At 48.7% G+C, this 27853-nt stretch overlaps 1 protein-coding gene across 2 annotated transcripts in view; it reads left to right on the top strand.

Moving 5' to 3' along the window:
* MYH7B (myosin heavy chain 7B) overlaps window positions 1-27610 on the top strand; it is a 59439-nt gene extending 31829 nt beyond the window's left edge. For both annotated transcript variants that reach the window (XM_081195948.1, XM_081195949.1), the window contains 23 exons: window positions 752-869; window positions 1329-1452; window positions 2562-2698; window positions 3466-3721; window positions 4555-4797; window positions 5223-5399; window positions 6196-6341; window positions 7278-7368; window positions 7736-8125; window positions 9053-9179; window positions 10349-10467; window positions 11338-11534; window positions 12200-12549; window positions 13489-13613; window positions 14791-14906; window positions 15118-15310; window positions 16004-16207; window positions 16801-16926; window positions 17983-18153; window positions 25615-25719; window positions 26055-26150; window positions 26746-26883; window positions 27487-27610. In XM_081195948.1, the coding sequence (XP_081052074.1) occupies window positions 752-869; window positions 1329-1452; window positions 2562-2698; window positions 3466-3721; window positions 4555-4797; window positions 5223-5399; window positions 6196-6341; window positions 7278-7368; window positions 7736-8125; window positions 9053-9179; window positions 10349-10467; window positions 11338-11534; window positions 12200-12549; window positions 13489-13613; window positions 14791-14906; window positions 15118-15310; window positions 16004-16207; window positions 16801-16926; window positions 17983-18153; window positions 25615-25719; window positions 26055-26150; window positions 26746-26883; window positions 27487-27498 (3761 nt within the window). In that variant the 3' untranslated portion in view covers window positions 27499-27610. The remainder of the gene's footprint in view (window positions 1-751; window positions 870-1328; window positions 1453-2561; window positions 2699-3465; window positions 3722-4554; window positions 4798-5222; window positions 5400-6195; window positions 6342-7277; window positions 7369-7735; window positions 8126-9052; window positions 9180-10348; window positions 10468-11337; window positions 11535-12199; window positions 12550-13488; window positions 13614-14790; window positions 14907-15117; window positions 15311-16003; window positions 16208-16800; window positions 16927-17982; window positions 18154-25614; window positions 25720-26054; window positions 26151-26745; window positions 26884-27486) is intronic.
* Window positions 27611-27853: the final 243 nt, after the last annotated feature.

Below are 27853 nucleotides of genomic sequence, written 5' to 3'. Positions count from 1 at the left end.
AAACAGCATGGGAGGTGGTGCTGGGGACTGCTGGGGGACGGAAGAATCAGCCTCCCCCCCTTTCCTCCACAGGGAGCCTTGAGTGGACTGGAGCCCTTCCTGCAAATGGGAAGAGCCCTTCCATTCATGGAAGTTCATGTCTGGATCCAACATATAGTATGACTTTGCTCTGAATAAATATTCTTAGAATTGGGCTGTAAAGGTATCCCTTTCCCTTTGCTTTGTTCCTTGTTTTGCATTCTGCTACTACTACCGTTTAGCTTTGTAGCAGGTGTTTTTTTCTTCTTCCTCATTTCTTTAGCCTTACGTGGATGCAAATACGCCTGCGCTGGTGGCCAAAATTGTGGAAACCTTTTTGAAAAAGTGTATTTCTGAGGTTTGATGGCTCATAACACCACTTTTTGGGGAGTAATACCATAAAATTATATACCAATGGAAAGATAATTTAATGAAGAATGTAATGCAACAAAGTTCGTTCAATTATCTGTATTCTATCAAAAGTTATAGCCAAATAACCAGAAAAAGGAAGCATAACTTGCTTCCCTTTTCTAGATATACAGTAGCTTTCCTTCATTTGGATGTAGCCAATGAGCATGAGAGCCAATCAGGTGTTATGAGCCATCAAAACTCGGAAATACACTTTCCCACAATTTTGGCCACTAATGTAAATTATTATTATTATTTTCAAAGTATGAGTGCTCATCGCTGAGGAGAGGTGTTAGGATCTGTCCTTCCCTTCTTTCCCATGCAGGAGTCATGGACCCCTTCCTGGTGCTGCATCAGCTACGGTGTAACGGTGTGCTAGAAGGCATCCGCATCTGTCGGAAAGGCTTTCCAAACAGAATCCTCTATGCTGACTTTAAGCAGCGGTAATTAAGTTTTCTGTTCAATTTTGCTGATGATATCAGCTGTGCAAGACCTGGACGACATGCTATGAACACACAGTGAGAAATAAAAACATATGTCCCAGTCTAATCTCTAGAGCAGGACTGGGGGTGGGGCGCTTTGGCCCTCTAGATGTTGCTGAACTATAAGTCCCATCAGCCCCAGCAAGCATGGCCCATGGCTGGGAGTTGCAGTTCAGTAACATCTGGAAGGCCAAAAGTTTCCCACACTTGCTCCAGAGGGAGTAATAAAATAAAATAGAACAATAAATACAAAACTTGGTGTCAGGAGCACACTCTATATCTGTCCCATGCTAGGAAAGATGTGCAGAGAACCCTCCTCTGTCAAAATGACCTCAGTGGGTAGGCCTTAGTTGAAGAAGTGTTCTTGATTTTCCTCATCTCTTCCTGAGGGTGCTGACGTCATCTCTTGTATCTTTGCAGCTACCGCATCTTGAATCCTGCTGCCATTCCTGATGACAAATTTGTGGATAGCAGGAAGGCCACAGAGAAGCTGCTTCTTTCCTTGGACCTTGACCACTCCCAATATAAGTTTGGACACACAAAGGTACATGGTGCACAAATTGAATGGGCGGATTAAGGGATTTGCTGTGCCATAAAACTAAAGCCTTGAGAATGGTCAGAATGTGCATGTGTAATTTTACATACACTTCCCTTGCTGGTAGTAAATCCACTACATTTTATTCTCCCTGTTTCAAACTTCTTCTTCAGTGTCTACCATATTGTTTTGTTAAGGACATCGGATTTACTAGCATACTTTCCTGTTCGTTCAGTGCTTACTTTCTGTAGCATCAACCTATAGAAGCTTTTATGACTTTTATGAATAAAGCTACTTAATAAAGCCATGCTTCTTGAACCCTTCTTGAACCCAGTAAATGTTTTCTATCATTTAACAACACATATGCTTACAACTACTGGTAAACTAAGAGTTAATGCATATTCTTATAACTTCCAGTATACCATGAGGTGGCTATACTTCCTGCTTAGCTAACCTAATAGAATTATTTTAGGATCTGCATGTAAGTGGTATTGCAGGACAACGCATTGGACTACCCATACCCCAACCCATATAAATAAGAGACCAATAAGACTGGGTTTTGGGGTAAAAACAGGCCACAACTTTATTGAATACAGATGAAAGAGGTTTGGCTTGGGCATGGGGCAATCTAAATACTTCCGGCCCACCCGTCGGAAGGGATGCGTGGTCAATCCAGGCGAGGGTTCCTAAGACTTATATCAAATAGGGTGACCCCCGCAGGGACTACCACCTGGGGGAGTGCCTTCAACCCTGGCCCCTCTGGGTATGCAGACATGGCCACTCCCCCCCAGATCCCTTTAACAAGATACTCCAGCGTTTGGAGGGGCAGGCGGAGACTACAACCTCCCCTCCATCCAAAACAAAGGATTGCCCCAATGCCCAACCAGTTGTGACAAATTGGTATGAGGTAGGCAAAACCACCGGGTTAGAGCCAATTATCCCGGTGGGCAATGCCATCGAACCAAGAGAGGTGAGTGGACTTGTGTGATTTGATATATTAAATATACAACACCTTTTCCGTATTCTATAATTTGGGGGCAAGGAATTGGCACAAGGAGAATGTCCTTCAGAGGATGTGACACTGGTGTCTCTTCTGTTCCAACTTTCCCTGTTTGCAGGTGTTTTTCAAAGCAGGCTTGCTGGGTCTCCTGGAGGAGATGCGAGATCAACGTCTGGCCAAGATTATCACCCTCCTGCAGGCCAGGATGCGTGGACGGTTGATGCGCATTGAGTATGGGTGGATCATTGGCAGAAGGTATAGCAACATGCAAGCCTGGCCACAGCAACTCCTTGCATGTCGTCCGCTCAAATATTCTCAAACTTTTCACTTTCAGTGACCAGATGGGCAGACCACTTTGGGCCAGTGGGCATGTTTGGAATTATTTTGAGAAAGCACTGTGGATGGCAGCTATGGGGGTATGGCATAACACAAAATGGTTGCCATGCCCTCAAAGAGCAGAAAAAGAGACAGGATTTCAGAATGGTGCTGGCATGCCCCATCAATGCTCCATCAATGCAGCACCTGTATCAGCTACTGCTACATTCACTCACAGAGACAACCGCTTTGTGCCTATCTTGTGTTCAAAACAGATGGGAGGGTTATATTATAAAATATTACAGTGCAAAGATATTAACATTTAGGTATATGAAGTATTTCCTTGAACAAGTTCTTCTCTATTTTCTTTAAAATATCAGCATTTGTTTGCTTGGCCATGGCCAATAGACCCTTCGTACATTTGTTTCTGATTTTCGCCCCCACTCCGTCTCTTCCCCCCTACTCCTCACTATGTTAATACAGTGATTTTTAAGTTTCAGAAAAGACCTGATTTTCAGCAAAGACCTGCGCACAAGCTGATATAGTGTATACTGAGTTCCTCTGTGCATCTCTTCCTCCAGGAATCTGTAGCTTATTGCTCATAGTTTGAGGAGGGAGCAAGAATCTGCCGCCTCTATAATGGGCAGTGATCAGGCAGTAAGAGTGTCCACCAAATGACATTGCAACGTGTTACTTATTCCCCACAGGGACGCACTCTACACCATTCAGTGGAACATCCGTGCTTTTAATGCAGTCAAGAATTGGTCCTGGATGAAGCTTTTCTTCAAGATCAAACCTCTCCTCAAGTCAGCTCAGACTGAGAAGGAAATGGCCACCCTCAAAGAGGAGTTCCAGAAGCTGAAGGAAGCTCTGGAGAAGTCGGAGGCTAAACGCAAGGAGCTGGAAGAGAAGCAAGTCAGCATCATCCAGGAGAAGAATGATCTGTCACTGCAGCTTCAAGCAGTGAGTAATATGTCCAGCTGAGCTTTCCAAATGAAGGGTAGGCATTGTGTTGTATGTAGTTTAGGAAGCTGACGGTGAATCTGGCCTTGACATTTTCCTTTCAAACATTTCTGTAAGTCACAAGTGTGCAACCTGCAGGTCACATGTGGCCCTCGGCCTTCCTCCATGTGGCTCCCTGACTATTATATACTAAGAAGGTAAAAGATGAATACTGAAGTCTACAGAGACAATATGCACAGAGACAAGGCACTGAAGTCTTGCTGGTGGAAACATGGCAATGGCATACTGTAAGAATTTAGCCTGGTTTGCATGGGGGAATAGTCCCCCTGAAGAATCAGGTATGCCATTTGAGGGTACGCCTTGCATTTTCCATTGGTGGCCACAAGTGCCCTTGCCTGGCTTAGATAGTCAACTTTGCCTAATCAGTCTTGGAATTCTTTTGCGGATGCCTTCTAGTTTCTGAACCTTCATCAAGTACCATACACTAGTTTTCCCTTTTTACCATGCAACCATGAGAACTAGAAACTTGTGGTGTGTCAGGGGCATTTAAAATGAAAAATAAGGTACTTGAGATGTTTGATTCTGTGCCCCGTTACATGGTTCTATACATGTGATAGAACTGTGGATCTGACAGACTTCAACAAATTGATGGGTTCAGTGTTTCTCTCAGCTGGAGAATTGAAGGCAGTCAAAGTGAGGCTCTTATTGTAGACAGTAGACAAAACAGCACCATAACCACCATGCACATTTCATATATCTGCACACTTGAGAGTGGAGCAGCAGCATCTCCCAGTGTGGTAAAGTGCTCCCTCCTCTTGGATATTCTTCAACAGGAGCAGGACAACTTGGCTGATGCAGAAGAGCGCTGCGATCTCTTGATCAAGACCAAGATTCAGCTGGAAGCCAAGGTGAAGGAACTGATGGAGCGCCTGGAGGACGAGGAGGAGATGAACTCAGACCTGACCTCTAAGAAGCGAAAGCTGGAGGATGAATGTGCTGAACTGAAGAAAGACATTGATGACTTGGAGATCACCCTGGCCAAGGTGGAGAAGGAGAAGCATGCCACAGAAAACAAGGTGAGCACCATTAGGATACAAATAAAAAAACAGGTAATGGAAGCACGAAAAGAATAAAGAAAAACAGGTAGAGTACAAAATCAGCACAAACTACTGCTGGTTTTGTGATACCTGAAAGTGCCACTAGTTTAACAGAGGATTTGTGTTGTGTGATTTCAAAACAGCACAAAAAGAAAAGAAAAGTTGTCTTCTCTTTTAGCAGAAATAACACATTTGGTTTATTGGGGCAGTGGCATAAAGGGTGGGGTGAAAGCATGAATTTACACCACTTTTCTTTTGTAGTTGATAGGTATTTAAAAATTACCATCTTCTGTGATGAATGTTGTTATGCTTCACCAAAGGCCTGCCGAATTTTACATTTGTGCATCCTTTCACTCTTCCATATTATTCATATAACCCTCTAAGCTTTTGTCACACCATCGTAGGTGAAAAACCTGATTGAAGAAATGGCTGCTTTGGATGAGGTCATTGCTAAGCTGACCAAGGAGAAAAAGGCATTGCAGGAGGCCCACCAGCAAGCTCTGGATGACCTTCAGGCTGAGGAGGACAAAGTCAACACTCTGACCAAGGCTAAAGTCAAGCTGGAGCAACAAGTGGATGACGTGAGTCAAGGCACATGAAAAATGTCTGTGGTGGTGTAAAAGTTGAGGCTTCTGGGATGATAGAGGATCTGTGAAACCTATTTTGTCCAGAGATCTGGCTAAAAGCTCACTAGAGTGTGCAACCATAAATGCTTTGCTGGAAAAGTATCAGTCTCAGAAACCTTAACAATATCTACTTGTCCAGTTCTTTGAAATGCCTGCCCAGGAATATCTGCCTTTCAAATATTCCAGTCCAGAACTGGCCCTACCATTAGGCAGAGTGTCAACAGATGATTGTGGTGAGAGACAGCTTCCCCCACTATTAGAGGACAGATCTAACCCCCTTAAACTAGCCTGCTGCCCTCAGGTGCCTTGGAGGACACTGTGCCACTAACATTGCCTGTGTAGAAGTGAGATTCAACTGCTGGTCTAGTCACCTTCTGTGTGTAGAAGGGGTGGGTGGGGGGGTACCATCTTGCCTTTGGCCTCAGGCAGCAAAATGTCTAGCTCCATAACAATGTGCTTTTTGGGGTAGATGCTTCTGTAATGTTTCCAGCTGGCTGAGCTTCTTATCCAGTGTTGGGGAACCTGTGGCCCACCAGAGGGTGTTGGACTACAAATGCCACCATCCCTGCCCATTGGCAGTGCTGGCTGGGGCTGTTGGGAGTTGGAGTCCAACAACATTTGGAGGGACATGGGTTCTCTATCTCTGACATCATTGCACGGAGGCACCATTTTGGGAGAAAGGGTAAATCAGGTGAGCAAAGCATGTTCTGTGACTTTCTCATTTCCCTTCACTATTCTTTGTGCTCTCCAGCTGGAAAGTGCTTTAGAACAAGAGAAGAAGATACGGATGGACCTAGAAAGAGCAAAACGCAAGCTGGAAGGCGATTTGAAGCTCACTCAGGAATCTGTGATGGATCTGGAGAATGATAAGCAGCAGCTGGAAGAGAAACTCAAGAAGTGAGCATGCAATTGGTGGAAATACCACCCAATCAAACCAAACTAGGTTAAGCAAGCTGCTTGATATCAGCCTAACAACAGATATGAGATAATAGCTCACAACAGATGCGGAATTGTTTCTGCACTAGAATTTTGGAACAATAATTACAGGATGAAAAGGTTTCTCTATTTTCACGCAGTATCGAAAGGCAAATTTGAGTAGGAGTCTCTGCTGTATGAAGGATTGTTGAAGATGCAAGTGAAAATAGAAATTGTGTCTGATTTGTGTCCGTGGGACTTAAGCACACGTTTTTAGGATTTATCCCTCCTGCTTTTTCCCATGTCCTCCTGGAAGCTTCAGTTACTGGAGTGAGAAACAGAGAAAGGGCATGAGTTGCACAGTGCAACCCACTAAGATGCTCATTATGGCTTCAGATCACTGCCCTCAATGAAGAAAAGCAGGGGCAGCTGGTGAATCTGCCTTCATCTGTGCCCCAGCTCTCAACTCAAGTGAATTGCTACATGGTTCAAAGAATTAAGCTCCTTTATAGGCTTATTCATATGTTGCACTGAACACAAGTACAAGCTGTCTCTGCACATGAACAAGTGTTTGTGTCAAAGAGTATACACTTGTTGATTTGTGCGGCTGAACTAATTCTGTACACAGACTGAACACTTGTTGAACTTGTGAATAACTGTGCAAGTGTGCAGCTCAACTATTGTTACACAGATACACAGATTGCGTACTCCTTGTGTGTAATATGTGAACACCCCTTTATATGATATTTTCAGCAAGATGGTCTTGTCCCACAACGCAAAAAACATAATTTTTAAAAAAACCATTTACATTTTCAAACCACCAGAGTAGAAACAACCCTCCCTGGGTCTCCTAGCAGTGACAATTGCATCTATCTCAGTCCCGATATAAACACAGCTTGTTCTTATTTTCTTTCATAGGAAAGACTTTGAAATGAACCAGTTAAATTCAAGAATTGAAGATGAGCAAGTCCTTGCAATTCAGCTGCAGAAGAAAATTAAAGAGCTCCAGGTAAACCTAAGAGGAAGTGTTGGATGTTAACAGGCACAAAAAGGGAAGGGATTTTTTTATTTTTTATTTTACAGCCGCAGGGCTGGGTTTGAACATTTTGGGGGGTAAGTGGGGAGCAAGCCCACCATTTATTCCGAAAGTCAAAGGGGGCAAACATTTGGTCCAGCCTTTGAAGAATTTCCTGCAATCCACTGCAATGTAGATGCTCTTGGCCACTTGGTACCACAATGATCCATGTGTTCTACCTGGAAGCCCAGGTAGAAGCCTTAGAGCCACTTGACCCTGATCAGAATCTTTGGGTTCTCCTCCCCCTTTCATTCTGGGAAGAGTTACCTGGGGGTTTCTGCCATCTTTTGTCGACTTGCAGGCCCGCATTGAGGAGCTAGAAGAGGAGCTTGAGGCCGAGCGAGCTGCCAGGGCCAAGGTGGAGAAGCAGCGGGCAGAGGTGGCGCATGAGCTGGAGGAGCTGAGTGAGCGGCTAGAGGAGGCGGGTGGCGCCACGGCTTGCCAGATAGAGCTGAACAAGAAGCGTGAAGCGGAGTTCTTGAAGCTGCGCAGAGACCTGGAGGAGGCCACGTTGCAGCACGAGTCAACCGCTGCCGCCCTCCGCAAAAAGCACGCAGATTCTGTGGCGGAACTGGGAGAGCAGATCGACAACCTGCAGCGCGTGAAGCAGAAGCTGGAGAAGGAGAAGAGCGAGTTGAAGATGGAGGTGGATGATCTGTCATCCAACATTGACTACCTCACCAAGAACAAGGTGAATGCCATTTGCTGATGCTTCCTTGTGCACTAATGTGTTGAAAGGAGGAGAAGATGTTGTGAGCAGAGGTAGAGCTTTTCGTGCATGAATGTGAATGGGCTAGTTTAGTGCTGCAACTCTAAGCCAGGAGGTGGCTTGAGGGAGGAAGGTATCACATACAGCAGTAATTTGGTCCTGAGGCAGAAGTCAGCATCTCAAGAAGCTTGATTTTTCATTTTCCTCCTGACTTCAAAAAATCACCATAAGCCCAATGAATCAGCTAAGGTGGACTTTAGCTTAGAAGTCCATTACAGTGTTCGGTTGTTCAGATGGAGTGGATCAGGTACACTTTTTCAGCATTTCAGTTCCCTTTCTCTGGATCTGAAGCGTTCCTCAACTTGACAGGTTCCCTGCTGGTTTGCTCAGTTGACAAGGACCAGCACTGCCGTGCAAGTTTACATCATTGAGAGCCAGTGTGGTGTAGTGGTTAAGAGCGGTAGTCTCGTAATCTGGGGAACCAGGTTCGTGTCTCCACTCCTCCACATGCAGCTGCTGGGTGACCTTGGGCCAGTCACACTTCTTTGAAGTTTCTCAGCCCCACTCACCTCACAGAGGGTTTGTTGTGGGGGAGGAAGGGAAAGGAGAATGTTAGCTGCTTTGATACTCCTTAAAGGGAGTGAAAGGCGGGATATCAAATCCAAACTCTTCTTCTGACTGGTCAGGGTGGGAAGAAGGTAGCTGCCTTTTTTTTAGGAAGCACCGTGTATACTGTGCATGATGGGGACAGTGATCTACATGTAAGTGCCAAGTCTGGTGCAGGGAGCAGACCATGAGGGCACTGGAGCTCTTCACTGGCCATGATCCAGCCCTAGGCTCTGCCTCGAGCCAGTTGTTTAATGCATTGACAATTCAGACATCTAGACAAAGTTTTCTTCCCTGTTGCAGGCAAATGCTGAAAAGCTCTGCCGAACATATGAGGATCAGCTGAGCGAAACCAAATCAAAGCTGGATGAACTCCAGCGTCAGCTAGCCGAAGTCAGCACCCAGCGTGGGAGACTGCAGACTGAAAATGGTATGTTTTGCTTTCAAAGTTGCTCCCTCTGTTAGATACCTGGCTTGATTGCTTGCATGTTGGATCTCCCCAGGAAGAGAGCAGTCTGGATAAGTAGCCTTGATGATGCAATATATTCTTATGTCAGATAAATTGCCTACGAAGAGCTGCAGAATATCTATGCTGGACAATTGGCCTTGGGGATCTTGGCATGTTGAGTTTGAACTTGAGGCATGAAGGTTTTGATTCTCGCTTGGCCATGAGGAGGCTAATTGAATGTCCCCGGAAAAGTCGCTGTCTGTCTACATACTTCAGAGTGTTGCTCCAGGCTTGAGGGAGGCCCTGGGCAAAATGCCCTCTCATGGGCCACTCTCCACTGTCAGTGGCGTGGTGGATTTATCTAGCTGTGGTGACTGATGCTACGTCAGGGGCATTGTGGGACATTACAACGTTGGCTAGATGCAGTTGCCTGGCCTTGCTTGTAGTGCTGAGCCAAAAACCAATCAAAGGGGAACATGGCAGGCATCATTAGAAGGCCCTGCCTGGTACTGAGGCCCTGGCAATTGCCTAAAGATGCCACTCCTGCAATGATAAATAACTAAGATTAGAATTATCAACCATTTTGGAGCTTTATGAAGCTCATGCCAATTGGTAGCAATTATGTTATGCATGCTTCAGAAAATACAGAGCTAATTACATTCATTGGGTTCGGCTTTCTAACAAGTTAGATTTTAGAGCCACCAAGAGAAAGCGCTGAATCCATTTTGATTGACGTGGCTACAGTCTTTTGAGGTGAACATTAGACTGAGATCTCATAACATCTATCCTATGGGGATTGGGGTGGATTCATAAAATCTGTTGGGCTAATGAGTCCCACCAGTGGAAGCCTGCACAAGGACTTTCAGGGCTTTCCTTCCCCTTCACCCCCACCCCCCCAAAAACAGCTCAAGAGAGTCAGGAAAACTGCTAGAACAGCATGCGAAGGAGGGGAAGGGGATTGTTCCATCTGACAAACTGAATACCACCCAATGTCTGCATCCTGCCCATGCTGATAACCTTCAAATGAGTTGTGTTCAGTGTTGGATCAGTCCTGAAAACTGCAGTGTGGCTATTTTGGATTTCAAAGGAATGGAAAACGATGAGTTCTCTAATGAAATGTCAATGGGATATCTGGCTTTTTACAAAATTAGGAGAACTTAGCCGGCTTCTTGAAGAGAAGGAGTCCTTTATAAACCAGCTGAGTCGCGGCAAGACTTCCTTTACGCAAACCATTGATGAACTCAAGAGACAGCTAGAAGAAGAGACTAAGGTGACCATTTATACATCTGGGGTTACACCTGCAGTCAAGAGCTGGTAACGGGGAACCAGGACTTAATTTGTACTACGGGGAGGCTCACTTGGGCCCTGAAACTATTTTTCAATACCCAGAAGATATCCTGGAATATATCAAATAATAGTAAGGAGAAGTGCCTCTGAGTATGTGCAGAGTGCTTTTCTATACCACTGAATAACCACAGTCTGCATATTTTTAGGATTCAGGAACAGGACTTTCATGGGCATGTTTGAGATCTATCCCCATCTTTTTGGCTATAATGCTATAAAGGGAACCCTTTAATGTAGATTATATTGCATTTCCATGGGGAGAGTGAATAAGACAGTAAATTATACTCCCATAGCTGCAGCAATATTTTCAGTATGTTAACTGATGGGAAAGATGTTTTTCGAAAGGGAGACAACAGTAGCCTTGATTCTTCTACGTTCCATAAAGACTGTAAATAAGAAAAACCATGGCTTCTGGTTCAGCCAGGACAGGGCAGGTGTGGTGTTTATGTTGGGCGATTGGCATGGCCAGTCAGTGGACTGGTTTCCTTGTTGACTCATCCATCTTGAGCTCTCAAGAGTATCTGCTCCAATGGCTGTCACAGGCCCCTTGGTGAGTGTCCATAAAGAGCCCAGCTCCTCCTACCCTGCATACTGTGTATATTTTTTGCATAGAAGGCAACCATCTTCACAAACAGTTGCTCCTAACTTATTGAAGAATAATCTGTCAGAATGTATTGAACCCCAGCCTTCATTTGACACACTGGGGAGTTAGAACTATCTACTCCTTGATAAATGGACACACACAAGGGAGAGAGGCCTTGTTTCCATTTTAATGCGTGCGATTCCAACCTTCTAGTCCAAGAACGCTCTGGCTCATGCTTTGCAAGCTTCCCGCCACGACTGTGACCTTCTGCGGGAGCAGTATGAGGAGGAAGTGGAGGCCAAGGGAGAGCTCCAGCGGTCCCTGTCAAAGGCCAATGCAGAAGTGGCCCAGTGGAGGACCAAATACGAGACAGACGCCATCCAGAGGACAGAAGAGTTAGAGGAAGCCAAGTAAGTGCTAGAGGTGGCAATGCATGCGGAATAAATTTTGTGCTGTCCCAATTCTGTGCAGAAATGAAGCAGCTTTGGCATTGCAGTGTTGCCCAAAGGCACCTTTACAATTAAGTGCAACAGGTAGGATGGCCATGTGTCCAACTTCACAGAGCACAGTTCTCTGTTTGGAGGTGTTCTCTATCTGAAAGGCTGGCTGGTCCAGATTTTTAAAAAGCGTAAGAAGGGAGAAGTACCACCTTGAAGTTGCCCATTGCCAGTTGGCACCTAGAAAGAAGACAGCAGGTCACCTGATCAGTCTTTCCCTTTATGGTGAAAGGCAATTTATTCTACATAAATTGCAGTAATTCTTTCTAAATTTGCATCTATACATATAAATTATGCAAATTTGATGGTGTGTAAATGGCCACCCAATAGCAGGAGGCAGGAAAAGTCCATGTTAGGGATATATTTCAGGAAGAGGGAGGAAGCATGCCATAATGAGCTCCAGCTGCCTCCTCAAGTTTCACTTCCCAGTTTGTTGCTTCCCTCTCCCTTGAAGATCCTTCTCAACAGAAAGGTGGAAAGCTTTGCAGCAGGTGGATGAGATCTGTACTGCTTCTAGAGCTCCATCTCTGGCTCATGTAGGAGCAGCTATTTCCCTAGCTAACCATGATAATTTGCAGGAAGAAGCTGGCCATCCGGCTGCAGGAGGCAGAGGAAGCTGTGGAAGCAGCCCATGCCAAGTGCTCCTCTCTGGAGAAGACCAAACACCGTCTGCAGACAGAGATCGAGGACCTTTCAATCGACCTGGAGAGAGCAAACTCGGCCGCTGCCGCTTTGGACAAGAAGCAGCGCAATTTCGACAGGATCATTGCGGAGTGGAAGCAGAAGTACGAGGAGACACAGTCGGAGCTGGAGTCTTCCCAGAAGGAATCCCGCAGCCTCAGCACAGAGCTCTTCAAGCTCAAGAACGCCTATGAGGAGTCCTTGGAAAATCTAGAGACTCTCAAACGCGAAAACAAGAACCTGCAAGGTATCGTCAGGGCTGTGGGTAATTCAAGAGTGTACTTTGCAATCCAAGGAGCTGTTACTGGGCAGGCACAGGTGTTGTTTATTCTCTTTCTTCTGTAAAGATAGCTTCTATCTAGCCCTTACGATGGAAGAGAATGCTTGAAAGTGTGGGAGTAATGGCCTGGAGGTGGAAGCAGGGTAGAGAATCTGTGCAGGATCACCAGTGTTCAGGGAATGAGTTTGCCCTTCTCCTCATTACCAGAAAGAAAATAATGATTCTGTTGATGTGACCCACATAAGGTCAAAGCATGCCCTCCTTGTGGGTCTCTATCCTTCCACTTAAGACCAGTAGCCTAATGAATGTGTGGGCTCATCTGTGGACCAATTTGCAAGGCTGGTTTGGGGCACCTTGGACGAAGGGTGGTGCTGGTGGGTTGATAGCCTCTTATATTTGTGTGTGGCCCAAGTACATAAGCCAGCCTTCGCCAGTCTCGTGTTCTCCAGATTTTAGCTGGGGCTGATGGGCATTTTAGACCAAAACATCTGGAGAGCACCAGATTGGCGAAGGATGGCATAAGCCATACCCATGTGGCGAGCTCCGCAGAGCTCACCCAGAGCTTTGGGTTAGGCATTTTGTCCTGTCTTGTCTTCCATTCTGGGTTTGATTTTGGTCGCCCTTTCCCCCAGTCACTTGGAGATAGACAGTGCAATTCAACCAAGTCCTACTTAAAGTGGACCTATTGAAATGAATGAACCTTAGTCATGTCAATTAACTCCAGTGGGTCTACTCTGAGTAGAACAGGCATTGAATTCCACCCAGGAATTTTGAATGAGTGGAGTATCTGAATACCAGCTACGTGTTGTTATTATTATTATTATTATTATTATTATTATTATTATTATTATTATTAAAAACAACTACAGCTACATGCAGGCCTATAATTCCTGTCTTCCTTACCAGAGGAGATCACTGACTTGACTGATCAGATTGGCATGAGTGGCAAAACCATCCATGAGCTGGAGAAGCTGAAGAAAGGTCTGGAGAGTGAGAAAAATGAAATCCAGGCTGCTCTGGAGGAGGCTGAGGTGAGTCCCCAGCTTGTGAGCAGAGGAAGAGCTTCACGTTGTGGCCGTCCACAATGTCAGGCCACATTATGTGAAATCCAAGCCATATCCCAACTGAACTGGGGGCAGTAGCAATGTCCTTCAACCTTGAGTCCCAGAAGTTGTTGGGCTCCTGCTGCCATCATTCCTGAGTTTGGTCTGTGCTAGCAGCAGCTGATGGGGACTGGAATCCACCAACATCTGGAGGGCCACAGATTCCCCATCCCTGCTCTAGCTCATTGTGCTGCTCCTCATTTTGGATTTTGACCAGAAAGCTTTGCCACATGGGAGTTGTAATCCATCGTCTAGGACCCAAGGGACACTGGGCCACAAAGATTTGGAGCAGTGAAAGGAGCGCCTTGCTTAAGTTGAGAAATATGTCAGTGTGTCTGTGCATATTCCAATGGGAAAATACAAATCTAGGAAGTATTGCCCAAGTCCTACAGTGTTCATGAAGGATCCTGTTAGATAGAGCCACATAGATGTTAGAACTGTGGCATTTAGAAACAGTATCCTTTTAACATGCAGGCCTTTGACAAGTCGTCTTCCTCTTTCCCACATTTGCCTCTCATCCATCACTTGCTGCTGTTGATTTTTTTTCTGGCCTTGTCTTGGTGTTGAATCCTAGCAGGTGGAACAACTAAGAGGCATAGAAGCCGACCATTTACCTGGCTCCACGGTGGCATCTAGTGGTCGGAAAGTACACTTATGGCCTTTGCCAACATGGTGCCAGGTTTATTTTATTTTATTTTATTTTTATTACATCTCTACCTCAGCCTTCCTCCTAGAGAAGCCCAAGGTGGCAAACACCAAAATATTAAAATGCTAACACGATTAAATTAAAAACACAACATTTAAGAACAATCTCATAGCCCCACAGCTAATAAGGTTCAAGGCTCCTAAAAACAACTAATGTTATCTTACAGCAACCAAACACCTGGGTAAACAGGAGTGTTTTAAGTTCATTATAACAGCTGTTAATGAGGGAGAGAGTGTGGGCAAAGGCTGCCCCAGTCTCTCACAAATATTAGATATCCTAATGAGCTTCAGGCTAGTCAGCACCCCTGATGCCTTTTCAAAAATAAGCTGAAGCAGACTGAGGGGACCGGGACTCTGGTGAGTCTTTCCATGAAGTACTTATCTTTCCTTCTGCTCCTAGGGAGCCCTGGAGCACGAGGAGAGCAAGACTCTGCGCATCCAGCTGGAGTTGTCTCAGATCAAGGCTGATGTCGATAGGAAACTGGCAGAGAAGGATGAAGAATTTGAGAACCTCAGGTAGGAACAGAACATACTGTGGCAGGCTGTTCTATGAAACTAGTTAGGTTTTTATAGGTTTGGGCCTTCTGATGCCTTCATAACCAACACAGAGCAAATCTACACAGCGAGCCCTCTTTGAGATAACAAAAGTTGTGACGAAGGTTCACCGGTACTGCATTTGTGGGTATAAAGTGCCTCTTTTCTTAAGCATCTTTCTTCACTCTCCCAGGCGCAACCACCAGAGAGCCATGGACTCCATGCAGGCTTCACTGGATGCAGAAGCCAAAGCCAGAAATGAGGCCATCAGGCTGCGCAAGAAGATGGAGGGAGACCTGAATGAGATGGAGATACAGCTGAGCCACGCAAACCGCCAGGCCGCTGAGTCTCAGAAACTGGTGCGGCAGCTCCAAGCCCAAATGAAGGTCAGCCATGTTGGGAACATGTCTTCAGTGAGCCTCTTGGAGCTCTCCTGTATTTCTGCCTCTCTCCATGGCTGCTCCACAGATACCCCTGGTATCACATTCCCCCAAGCCCAGCTCTACCGTTAGGCCCCTCAGGTGGCGGTTGTCGATGGACAGCATTTCCTTGAAGGACAGAGCCGTGTCTGCCATGCTGCCTGTCCTGTGTCCTCTTAACTAGCCTGTTATCCTCAAGTGCCATGGAAGATGCTACTCCATTACCAATATTAGAGTAAGATTAGACTGTGAGTCTAGTTGACTTCTGTATGTGGAATTGGGGGGTGCCATCTTGCCCTTTGCCTTAGGCAGAAAGTGTATTGGATTGGCCCTGCGGGGGCAAACTGCTGATGGTAGGTGGGCCAAATCCAGAGGTAAATAGGGCCACAGTGCACAATCTCTCTCTCTCTCTCTGCTACACCCTTTCCCCCACATCTTGCCACCTGCATGAAATTAGGCCAAAGGCCTCATGCGGTTGTTGGGCTACAGGTTCCCCACTCCTCTTTCCTCATAGACAGGCCACACCCAATCTTTGACAGGAGAGAGTTTGGGCCTGGTATCTGAAGACCCTTAAAGGTTCTCTGCAGACCTCAGGAGACTTCCAGCTCTTGCTTCTCTCTCATATTAATCAGACCCCTTTTTTCTTGTTGTGCCTGACAGGACTTGCAGATAGAACTGGATGACACCTTGCGCCATAACGATGACCTGAAGGAGCAGGCTGCTGCCCTGGAGAGGCGCAACAACCTGATGCTGGCTGAGGTGGAGGAGCTGCGTGCAGCCCTGGAGCAAGCTGAGCGTGGAAGGAAGCTGGCTGAGCAGGAGCTGCTGGAGGCCACGGAAAGAGTCAATCTGCTGCACTCGCAGGTGAGGCAGAGGCTGAGTTCCCATGTGAGATACCAACTGCTGGACTCAGTGCTGAATCGATGGTTGAAGTGAACTGTTTCTAATCAGCCCTGAAAAAAATGCAGGGTTCTTGATCTGCCTCTCCTTCTGGGGATAATTTCTCGCTTGGGCTCATGAGAAACTGTGTCCTATGAATAGCCCCATGTAGAAAGAAGAGGATATGGCTAGAAGACCCTGTATTTTCTTGTTTACATAGAAAGGGGGTGTTATCTCAAGGAATTGGGGAAGATAAACTTGATTTAGGTTTTTTTTTTAAGCCCAGGAAGAGATCTATTTCTTTGCGTTTTGTATTTACTCCATTTATATCCTCCTGTTTTTCCAATATGGAACTTAAAGTGAACCAGTTTGCATGCAGACTCTCCCAGGTTCAGTCCCTGATATCTCCAGTTAAAAGGGTCAAAAGGAGCCGGGGTCAGGAAAGACTCTCTGCTTGCGAGTGTGAAGAGCTGCTTCTCAGTCAGACCACACAACCCATGGCTAAATGGAGTATTTGTTAGCACCCTTTGTTCCTAATGTCATGGCGAGTTCATTTCCACGGTCCCTTTCTCTCCCAGAACACAGGTCTGATTAACCAAAAGAAGAAGATGGAGGCAGACATCTCTCAGCTGAGCACTGAGGTGGAGGAGGCAGTGCAGGAATGCCGGAATGCGGAAGAGAAGGCCAAGAAAGCCATCACGGATGTAAGAGATTGGAAGCCCTTGAGAGGGACTCTTGCACTGGTCCTGTTACAATAATGCTTGTTTAGTATATATTAAGCCAGAAACACCCTTTGAACAGACAAAAAGCAACAACAAAAAGCAGCCCAATTTCAAATGCTGATTCTCTGAAAGTCAGATGTTGGCTTTTGGATATCAATCTAAATTGTGAAATGTACATTTTAAAATGTCCAAATTTTGACAACTGTCCACTCAATAAAACGTTTGTTTCAGCTCTTGTAGTTAACAGAGGTTTTGTCTCATTACACGAAATTACCTACAGAGCTGGCAGCTTCACTATCACATATTCACCAGAGCATCTCCATGCTCTCTGTGTAATGACTGGCTAGAGCTGGCAATGCCTCTGTGTTAACAGGTGGTTGCCTACAGCATCCCTTTTTGTAGGTGGCATTCTTGATGCTGCCACAGCACTTAGGAATCAGCAGCTGAAGTAGATGATGTGAGGAGGGCATGGCCTGGCCAGTGGTAAGGTGCTGCTGAAGTAGCAGGACAAGAGAGGCAGGACACCTGAGGGTTAGAGAAGGTGAGTGATCTGCAGCACCTTTGGACAAAGTGGTGTCCTCCAGGTCTTGTAGACTACAACTCCCATCATCTGTGACCAGGCTGGCTGGGGCTGATGGGAGTTTTAGCTCACAACATCTGGAGGACACTCTATTACCTATCTCTGCTTTAGGAACTAAGGGGCTGAGCCTTGGTAATTTTGGTACAGGAGAGGAGATAAACCAGGGGGAACTCCCAGTTGGGGATAGACAATGGCTGTTAACATAAGTGAAGAACTTGATGAGCATGAAGACAGATTGTGGAGGAGGGATTTGTTATAAGGTTGATGATTGCAATATTACCTGATTGGTTGAATGGGTAGTGGAGTCTGAACACAGCTATGGATAATACAGAGAGGTTCACTTTCACTTGTGTCTGGGTAGGCTTAAGCTGTGCTAGTATGTGTGCTGGACTATCTCACCCTGCATCTGTTGCAGACCTCCAGATGCTACATGGACTCTTTGCCCTTTGTCCCACCAGGCAGCCATGATGGCAGAGGAACTGAAGAAGGAGCAAGACACAAGTGCCCATTTGGAGCGGATGAAGAAGAATATGGAACAGACCATCAAGGACCTGCAGATGCGGCTGGATGAGGCTGAGCAGATTGCCCTGAAAGGAGGCAAGAAGCAGATCCAAAAACTGGAAGCCAGGGTGAGAACAAGGGGAATGTAACATTTTTTCTTGCAGCAGCCATCTATGATCCACAAGGCGAGGAGGAGGGATTAATAAAAATCTGAACTCTGCCAACTCTGAAGCCACTAGATAGATCCTTCTGGCAAAATCCTTTCCCAATGCCACTCTTGGTTTTCCGACTGAATGCTGCGGAAGTGTTCCTTTGAGCCCAACCCAGAGCTGCTTATCCTAAATCCCTCATGCTCATACAAGTTTGAGCCCCACTACCTGCTATGCTAAGCATCCCAAGAATGCTTCATCATAACTTGGGCTGTACTCATGCTGTACATCTGCAGGGAGAATTTGTCATTCCAATAATATGAGGATTCTAGCCCTCATGGTTCTAGGAAACAGCTTGGAAATGTGTTGACTTAGGAGGCTCCAACTCAACCATTTCCTGTTACCTTCATTTCCCCTCTATTGCTCATGAGTAGGATAAAAAAAATGCAGAAAATTAAATTGCCAAATGCCCTTGCATGATTTGTTCTGGTCCCATTGTTTGAATTCCCTTGACACCGAATGAAATACTGTGTTCACCAATATCCCTACAAGATGCTAGGTTTTTATTTGAGAGAAGGTCCTAGTTGAGAGGGAATCACCAAGGATAGGCCTAGAGAATAGTGCAAGTTGGCCTCTTCTCTTCCAGTTATATCCTGTCATAGGAAGACAAGATGCTCAGGGTACTCAGCCCAGAGTTGACAAAATCTCAGCTACAAGGTTCCTGCAGGGATCTAGAATGTGGGAGTATATAGGCAAGTCCCCTCTAACGTCTTCCTAGTGTGACATACGAACATCCATATTGTCAGAGCTGCTTGAAGATCCTAGCTCACAGAGGATCACGCTAGCCAGCGATCATTAAGTAAAAGTCTTTATTGAATTACAGTTTCCATTCTCACGCTGCTGCGCGCAAACTCTACGTCTAGTAGCTAGATCGGCGAAGCTCCGTCTGAGTCTCCGCCCCGTGAGCACCAACTTAATATCCTAGCCTTGCTCCACCTTTTCCGCCTGACTGTCCTCCTCTGGGTCCCTCTACCCCCCGGGGCCTCCTCCTTCCGGGATTCTTCTGACGCTGACCCGGACCCTCCTGCCTCCTTGCGCCGGGCTTTAGGACCTGGTTCCCTTTCGGGGCTGCTTACTGCGCCGCCTTCCTCTGCATTTGAACTTGGCGCGCGCGCCCAACCTTCCACCTTCCTCTTAACCGTTTCTTCGCTCCCCGATGGAGGTGTGGCCACTCCTGACTCATGCCCTCCCTCCTGTGGTGAGCTGCCAGCGCTTCCCCCCTGGCTCCATTCCTCTTCCCTGCTTCCTGGCGGTGACGCTGGTCCCGATTTCCAGCTGCTCCCCCCTGAGTCCCTTCTGGCTCTATCTTCCTGGGGTGCCCCCCTTGCCCTGGCCACTGGTGCTCCTTTCTGTGAATCCTCTGATTCACTGGAAAGACTAGGAGATCTCGGGTCGTCGTCATCACTCATCTTTTCTTCTGCCTCCTCCCCTTCGCTCTCTGTTTCCTCCCTTGCCCGTGCCTCTGCTCCTAAACCCCTGACATCCATCCCCCCCCCCCGAAGCCCCCCATTCCCCCCTCCCCTCCTTCCGGTGCTGGAGCTGGGGGCTGCTGTTGCAAAGGGACGAACGTCGGATATCGGTCGCTTCCCGTGGCGGGCCTCCATCTGAAGTCTTCCGGTTCTTCCTCCCTGCTCTCGTCGACGACGGTCACCTCCGCTTCCATCTCTGTGCCGCCGTGCTCGAAACCAGGGTCGTCCCCGAAAATGTCCATGTCCGTCTCTCCCTCACTTCCTCCTGGCGGCGTTGCTCGTCCTGAGCATTCCAGCCACTTTCTGCGGAACTGCTCCTCTGGCCTATCGTCCCACCAATACGAGGGTTCTGAGGCGGATCCCGAGGGTGACCCCTCCGGGGAACGGACGTCTCGTGTCGGCTCCTCGTCCGAGTCGAACCCCCGGAACGTGCTGGCCGAAAGCGTGGGCGTGAAAAGCCAGTCGTCGAAAAAGTCTGCTGGCATAGGTCTATGTGGGAAGAGGGCATGAAACTCGTCTTTGAGCAGAGGTTCGTCTAAGGCGTAGCCCGGCACCCAGCTGTTCGCACTGGCCGGGGTGCCCTCCTTGGCGAGAAAGTATTCTACCCCCTCTTCCCCCCATCTGGAGTCCAAAATCTCCGTGACTTCGTTGATGCGCTCCTTCTGTGCCGCTCCCGCGTGCCCTGTTCTGTCTCTGGCCGGACTCGGCGCCGTTCCGGGTTCCTGGAACCTGTGCGGTGCCTTGTAGGGAGTGAGCACCGATCTGTGGAATACCGGATGCATTCTGGAACCCTCCGGAAGTGCCAGTCTGAAAGCTACCGGGTTGACCTGCTCTTCGACTTGGTAGGGCCCCAGTTGTTTATGCCCTAGTTTCTTCTTGGCCAACGACCTGGCCGGCACTGCGTGGGCCGCTAACCAAACCCAGTCTCCCACGTGGAGCTCTTCTCCAACCCTTCTGTGCTTGTCTGCTTGTACCTTGTATGCGTGCTTGGCCAGCTCCAGGTGGCGCCTCAGCTGATCGTGGACTTCCTGCAGCTCCGACGCGAACGCATCTGCTGTCTGCGGCTCCCCCTCCCCCATTCTTTCCAGTCCCGGGAAGGTTCTGGGGTGCCTCCCGTTGTTGGCGAAGAACGGCGTGACCCCCGTGGATACGTGCTTCGTGTTGTTGTAGGCGAACTCTGCAAGCGGCAGGTAATCCACCCACGTCGCAGGCTGTTGATTTGCATAACATCTCAGGTACTGCTGCATGATGGCATTGACCCGCTCCGCTTGCCCGTTGGTCTGCGGGTGTCTCGCCGACGCCAGGTTGATCTTGACGTTCAGGAAGCCCATCAGCTTCTGCCAGAAGTTCGAGATGAACTGCCGCCCGCGGTCGGACAGAATAGACCGTGGCAGACCGTGAACCTTGAACACGTGGTCTATGAACAGTTTGGCGGTTTGCTCCGCCGTGGCCACCTTAGCACACGGGATGAAATGCGCCATCTTGGAAAACAGGTCCACCACCACCAGCACTGCCGTCTTGCCCCTTGAGCTGGGCAGATCCGTGACAAAGTCCAGGGCCACCCTTTCCCAAGGTTCGACCGGAGTTTGCAGCGGTTCCAACAGTCCGGCCGGCGGTTTGTGCACTGGTTTGGCCCTCTGGCAGGTGTCACACCTCGCCACGTAGTCTGCGACCTCCCCTCTCATTCCAGGCCACCAGAAATCCCTGGCTACTAATTCCACCGTCTTCTCCTTGCCAAAGTGCCCGGCCGTGGGCGCGTCGTGCAGCTGCTGCAACACCTTGGCTCGAAGTTCGTCTCCCGGCACGTAGATGGCCCCTTTACGGATGAGCAATCCATCTCTTAGCTGGAAACCGTCGGCCGCTGCCTTGCCCCTTTGCACCTCTGCCATCTTTGCTTGTGCGAAGGAGTCCCCCTGCAACGCTCGCCGCACCGCCTCTAGGTCCACGGTCGCCGCGGCGCACGCCCACACTGTCGGTGCGAAGATGTGCATGGCGGCCGCTGGTGTTGCGTCCTCCAGATACTGTGGTTTACGGGAGAGAGCGTCTGCCATGATGTTGGTGTCCCCCGGGACATACTCTATTCGGAAGTCGAAGTTCGCAAAGAACTCAGCCCAACGTATCTGCCTCTGGTTCAGGAACTGTGCCGTGCGCCAGTGCTCTAGATTCTTGTGGTCCGTGCAAACCTGCACCGTGTGCTTGGCGCCGATCAGAAAGTGCCTCCACGCCTTGAACGCTGCATGAATGGCCAGCAACTCCCTGTCCCATATGGTGTAGTTCTGCTCGGACTTGCTGAGCTTCCTGGAGTAAAACGCTCCCGGTCGCCACACCCCCTGCGGGTCTTTCTGCAGCAGGACCGCCCCCACGGCTCTGTCCGAAGCGTCTGTCTCCACCCTCATCGGCTTGCTGGGGTTGACATGAAGCAGCTGCTCTTCCGACGCGAAGAGACGCTTGAGTGCCTGAAAGGACTGCTCCGCCTGCTCTGTCCAAATGAACTTCTTTTTCTTGGAGCTAAGCGTGTCTGTGATGGCCGCCGTCTGCATCGCGAAGCCCTTGATAAACTTGCGATAGAAGTTCGCAAAGCCGACAAACCGTTGGACCTCCTTCCGGTTGCGCGGGCTCTTCCAATCCAACACCGCTCGAACCTTGGCGCTGTCCATGGCGAGCCCCTTGTCAGACAGCTTGTAGCCCAGAAAATCCACCTCCGTCACGTCAAATTGGCACTTCTCCAGCTTGGCGTAGAGCCTATGTTGCTTTAGCCTGCTCAGCACTTCCTTGACGTGCTTGTCATGCTCCTGCTGCGACTCCGAAAAGATCAGGATGTCATCTAAGAAACAGACGCACGTCTTGTAGAGAAGTCCCGCCAACACGTGATGCATAAATGCTTGAAAAACGTGGGAGCCATTTTGCAATCCAAAAGGCATAACTCTATATTCGTAGGTCCCCAGGGGCGTGAACATGGCTGTCTTCCACTCATCACCCTCCCGCATGCGAATGAGGTTGTACGCCCCCCGCAGGTCCAACTTGGTGAACACTCTGCCCTTCCGTACCTTCGCGAGGAGGTCGTCAATTCGGGGCATGGGGAAGTCCGATGGCCTAGTCACACTGTTCAAAATCCTGTAATCCACTACGAGTCTCTTTTGGGGCGTGTCCCGCTTCTTAACAAAGAATACGGGACTGCCCCCCACTGCCTTGGACTCCCGGATGAAGCCGCGCTGCAAATTATGATCAATGAACTCCTTGAGTTCTTGCAGTTCGTCCTCTGACATGGAATACAGTCTCCCTTTAGGCAGCGCCGCCCCCGGCAGCAGGTCAATTTTGCAGTCATATGGTCTGTGAGGGGGTAGCCTGTCTGCCTCCTTCTCGCAGAAAACTTCCAAAAACTCAGCGTACTTGTGGGGAATCGCTTGCAGCGTGCCTAGCAGCAGCTGTGATTCCTCTTCCTCTCCTTCCTGCCTGGGCACGATGCAGTGTTCAGCACAAAAGGAAGAGCCGAAGGTCAGCTGCCTCTGGTACCAAGCCATCGTTGGGCTGTGCTTGTCCAGCCAACTCATGCCCAATACAACGGGCGTGTCAGATAGTTGAGTGACGTTGAAGCTGATGATTTCTCTGTGATTCCCAAGTCGCATCACCATTGGTGGCGTCTGCTTCACCACTTGCCCCCCGAGCAGCTCCCTGCCATCCACCGTGACAACCTGCAGGGGCAGTGTGGCTGGCAGCAACTGCACAGCGTGCCTGTCGACAAAGTCCTGCCCTATAAAGTCCGCATTGCTGCCTGAGTCGATGGTGATTGGCACGTCTATGGTGATTCCATTGGGCAGCTGGAGAGATGCTGTGAGCCGCACTACTGGTTTGGGCGGGAGGGGGTTCACGGGCTGCAAAATTTCTGGGGACTGCGTCACTAACACGTCTGGCTGGGCCCCAGTGCCTCTTCCTCCAGCCAGACTGCGTCGTTTCCCTGCTGTGGTCCTCCTTGCTGCGTTGCTGCAGTCACCATTGCTGAGGCTGCAGTGAGCTTGTGGGGCCTCTGGGGACACTCTTTTGCCATATGCCCTGGTTCCTCACAGACGTAACACTTCCTGTTCCCTCTAGGAGGCTTCGCTTTCACTGCTGCCGGTGCTAGGGCTCTGGTTGCTGACTGAGCCCTTGCACCTCCAACCTCCATAGGTTCGGCTCCTCCTCCTGGCGGAGGCGTGGATTGCGCCCGCGCTGCTTCTCTGGGAAGGAAGGAGGGGCCCCCGGCTGGTTCGCGCCCTCCACGCCCTTCGTCCCTGCTCCACGGACGTCCTTCCAGCCTCACCCCCACTGCCAGTGCCCTCTGAACAACCTCCTGGGTGGTTCGGGGTCTCTCCCCCCTCGCGATCTCATCTTTAATCGAGTTGTGCAGCCCCTCCCAAAAGAGGTCTCTTACAGGAGCCGAATCTCTGTCCCATTCCAGGGCACTGACCAAGGCGAAAAAGCGGGCATGATACTGCCTGACGCTGGCCCTCCCTTGTCTCAGCCCATGCACCTCCTTCCGTGCAAGATCCACGTCAATACTTGATAAAAAGCACCCATCCATCGCTTTAATAAAGGCATCCGCATTCTGGAGCGCCGGATCCTTATCTCTCCATAAATTGCGTAGCCATGCTTTCGCATCCCCATGCAGATGGGACATGATGAACCCCACTCTCTCTTGTTCATCTCTAAAGTCTTTATGCAGCAGTTGCAGTGCGCACAGTACGTCGGCTCTAAAGTTGGGATACTGTTGCAGGTTCCCATCGAAGTGAGAGACTAGCCCGCCTGCCCGTCTCGCCAACCCAATTCCCTCCTGCCGGGGTGTCTGCTTTGTCAGCACGTCTAACCTGACCTGGAGATCCCTGCAGGCGGCAGCTGCCTCCTCCTCTCTCTTCCTGGATGCGAGAACCTCGGCGTTCAGTTGTGCCACTGCTTTTCTGAGGTCCTCTATCTGCTGCTCAGCCGTCATGTCGTCTGCCGTTCGTGAGCTCGCTAGTAGGCACCTGTTTCTCTCCCCTCCTCGAGGCTGTAGATGCCCACAATGAGGAGACGGAGCTTACTGTCAGAGCTGCTTGAAGATCCTAGCTCACAGAGGATCACGCTAGCCAGCGGTCATTAAGTAAAAGTCTTTATTGAATTACAGTTTCCATTCTCACGCTGCTGCGCGCAAACTCTACGTCTAGTAGCTAGATCGGCGAAGCTCCGTCTGAGTCTCCGCCCCGTGAGCACCAACTTAATATCCTAGCCTTGCTCCACCTTTTCCGCCTGACTGTCCTCCTCTGGGTCCCTCTACCCCCCGGGGCCTCCTCCTTCCGGGATTCTTCTGACGCTGACCCGGACCCTCCTGCCTCCTTGCGCCGGGCTTTAGGACCTGGTTCCCTTTCGGGGCTGCTTACTGCGCCGCCTTCCTCTGCATTTGAACTTGGCGCGCGCGCCCAACCTTCCACCTTCCTCTTAACCGTTTCTTCGCTCCCCGATGGAGGTGTGGCCACTCCTGACTCATGCCCTCCCTCCTGTGGTGAGCTGCCAGCGCTTCCCCCCTGGCTCCATTCCTCTTCCCTGCTTCCTGGCGGTGACGCTGGTCCCGATTTCCAGCTGCTCCCCCCTGAGTCCCTTCTGGCTCTATCTTCCTGGGGTGCCCCCCTTGCCCTGGCCACTGGTGCTCCTTTCTGTGAATCCTCTGATTCACTGGAAAGACTAGGAGATCTCGGGTCGTCGTCATCACTCATCTTTTCTTCTGCCTCCTCCCCTTCGCTCTCTGTTTCCTCCCTTGCCCGTGCCTCTGCTCCTAAACCCCTGACACATATGAATTCCTACTGCCTTGCCGAGTGTGACAATTATATCCTTCATTCTAGGTCTCTGAGTCAAGTAAAGAGAGGTGTAAAGGAACCTAAGCCACCCTATTTGTTCTTTTCAGGTGCGTGAACTGGAGGGTGAATTGGATGTAGAACAAAAGAAGTATGCAGATACTCAGAAGGGTATTCGCAAGTATGAGCGCAGGATCAAAGAACTGACCTATCAGGTACAAGCCTCAGCAGCTTCACACCAATTTCCCAGCCCCTTGTTTTATTAGCGGTAGAGCTGCGCCATAAGTGGGGGGGGGGGGCTTTAAAGGTCTGCCCCCATGTATTCCCCTTCCTCATCCCAACAACAATGCAAGGGTGACTGAAAAATGTGGCAAGTTCCAACATATGGAGGACCACATGCTACTGGATCTGGAGATCAAGGAGGGGCTGGATTAATCTAGGGAAGGTGAAGCTCCAAGGGAGCAGAAGGGGAAAATCTCTGTGCATAGTGTGGGAGAGAATCACTGACAGGAAGAGCTGAGGTATCCCATGCTTTGCTATTGCTTTTCAGACTGAAGAGGACAGGAAGAACCTGGCACGGATGCAGGAACTGATTGACAAACTGCAGAGCAAAGTCAAGAGTTACAAGCGCCAGTTTGAGGAGGCAGTAAGTGTGGCTCTGCACGGGCAGAGACTTACAGGCAGCAGAAAACGTGCTGCCTTTACTCACAGCTCCCGCTGGTCTTGTGGGAACCCTACTGTCTACATTCCCCATGTGTTGCTGCAGTTAATTCAAAGCAAGAATCATATTCAAAAAGTGACACAACAGGAGCTCTGACACCTTAACATGTCATTCTCATGTGCTTAGGGCAAATCAGCCTTCATTGCCCCTGCACCTTATTGCTCTTATTGGGCTTATATATGAGGAATCGCTGGCCCAGGGGGGAAATGTGGCTCGCCACACCCTTCACCAATCCTGCTCCAAGCCTTCCTCAAGTGTTTTGCATGGCTGGAAAGTAGCCTTTACCACCACTAGCATATGGCCTGTGGAAGGATGTCCATAAGGCAGTGCTACCCCTTGGGCTAAAAAAATTCCCCACCCATGCTATAGGCTCTGAAGGCACAAGGGCAAATTCACACTCACACCTGCCTGCAAACCTTTTTCCATGTGTCTAAGCAGACCATACTTGCCACAGGGGTATCTAATCACAGGGCCACTACCAGTTCTGCTGTCTACATCCATCCCTGTCTTTCCTTCTTAGGAGCAGCAAGCCAACTCCAACCTTGTGAAATACCGCAAGGTGCAGCACGAGCTGGATGATGCTGAAGAGCGGGCAGATATCGCAGAGACACAAGTGAACAAACTGCGGATTCGCACTAGGGAAGTTGTACCTCTGAAGGTAAAGGCTAAGCTACCACAAAGCTTGTGAGGATGGCTTACTGGAGGGGGATGCAAATCTTTTTGTTTTGAATGCTAGTGATAGAGAATAACCGAGCCAGCTAAATCTAGTGGTTTCTAGATAGCTTGGACCACACCCACCCACCACTAAGCCAGATGATAAGCCATGCCTTGTTTATCTGGTTTATTTTATTTTCCAGCTGCTCTTTCCTTATGCCTCTGTAGTTTGGAGAGCTTCTGGAAAGGGGTAGACAAACCAGCCAGCATTAAGCTACTGGGTTCACATATTACTAAGCCAGTTAAAACAAACCAGGATTCATAAGCCAACAAACAACCATGGCTTTGGATCATGGTTTATTAGCAGTAAACAATTCAAAGTTAAGGTGCAGGGCAGGGTTCACACATAGTGCTAAGCTATGGTTTAATATTATTTGGAAGATGACCAAGCTCTACCACTCCAGGAAAGTAGGACAAGTCAGCACTCAAGAGCAGTGGCTGCATCCTTGGATTGCAACTTGGAAGGAAAAGACTGAGGGAGCGGTTGGGACTCCGCGAAGTTCCTGCAAGCTACTCTGAAACATACTTTCTGTTTTTTTATTAACAGTATGAAGAATAAGAAGCTGCAGTGCAACATCCCTTCTCTCACCGTGTATGTCATTGTGTAGATGTAAATGGCTGCAACAGCCATCACTGTCTCTGTAGTGAATAAAACCTAGCATTCATGAGAAGGCTGTGACCTATTTATAATTGGGTGGACTATTGTTCTCACTATGACAATTCCTCTATTTAAAATGGAAATATGGCAGGAAGAACTTTCAAAGTCCTTTTCTAAGAATTCCATCAGTAGGCAACTTTCCCCATCTACTTAGTGGAGGATGGCCCGGTAGAGAATTGACTTCCAGTGGTGATGGAGGTGTTTTCTCAAGTACAGCAGGTAAGGAAACATGGTCAGATGTGAAAACTTCAATCAT

The sequence above is a fragment of the Podarcis bocagei genome, assembly GCF_964188305.1.
Source record: "Podarcis bocagei genome assembly, chromosome: 5".
In the NCBI taxonomy this organism is placed as follows: Eukaryota; Metazoa; Chordata; class Lepidosauria; order Squamata; family Lacertidae; genus Podarcis; species Podarcis bocagei.
This window is presented reverse-complemented; position numbering and strand designations above follow the sequence as displayed.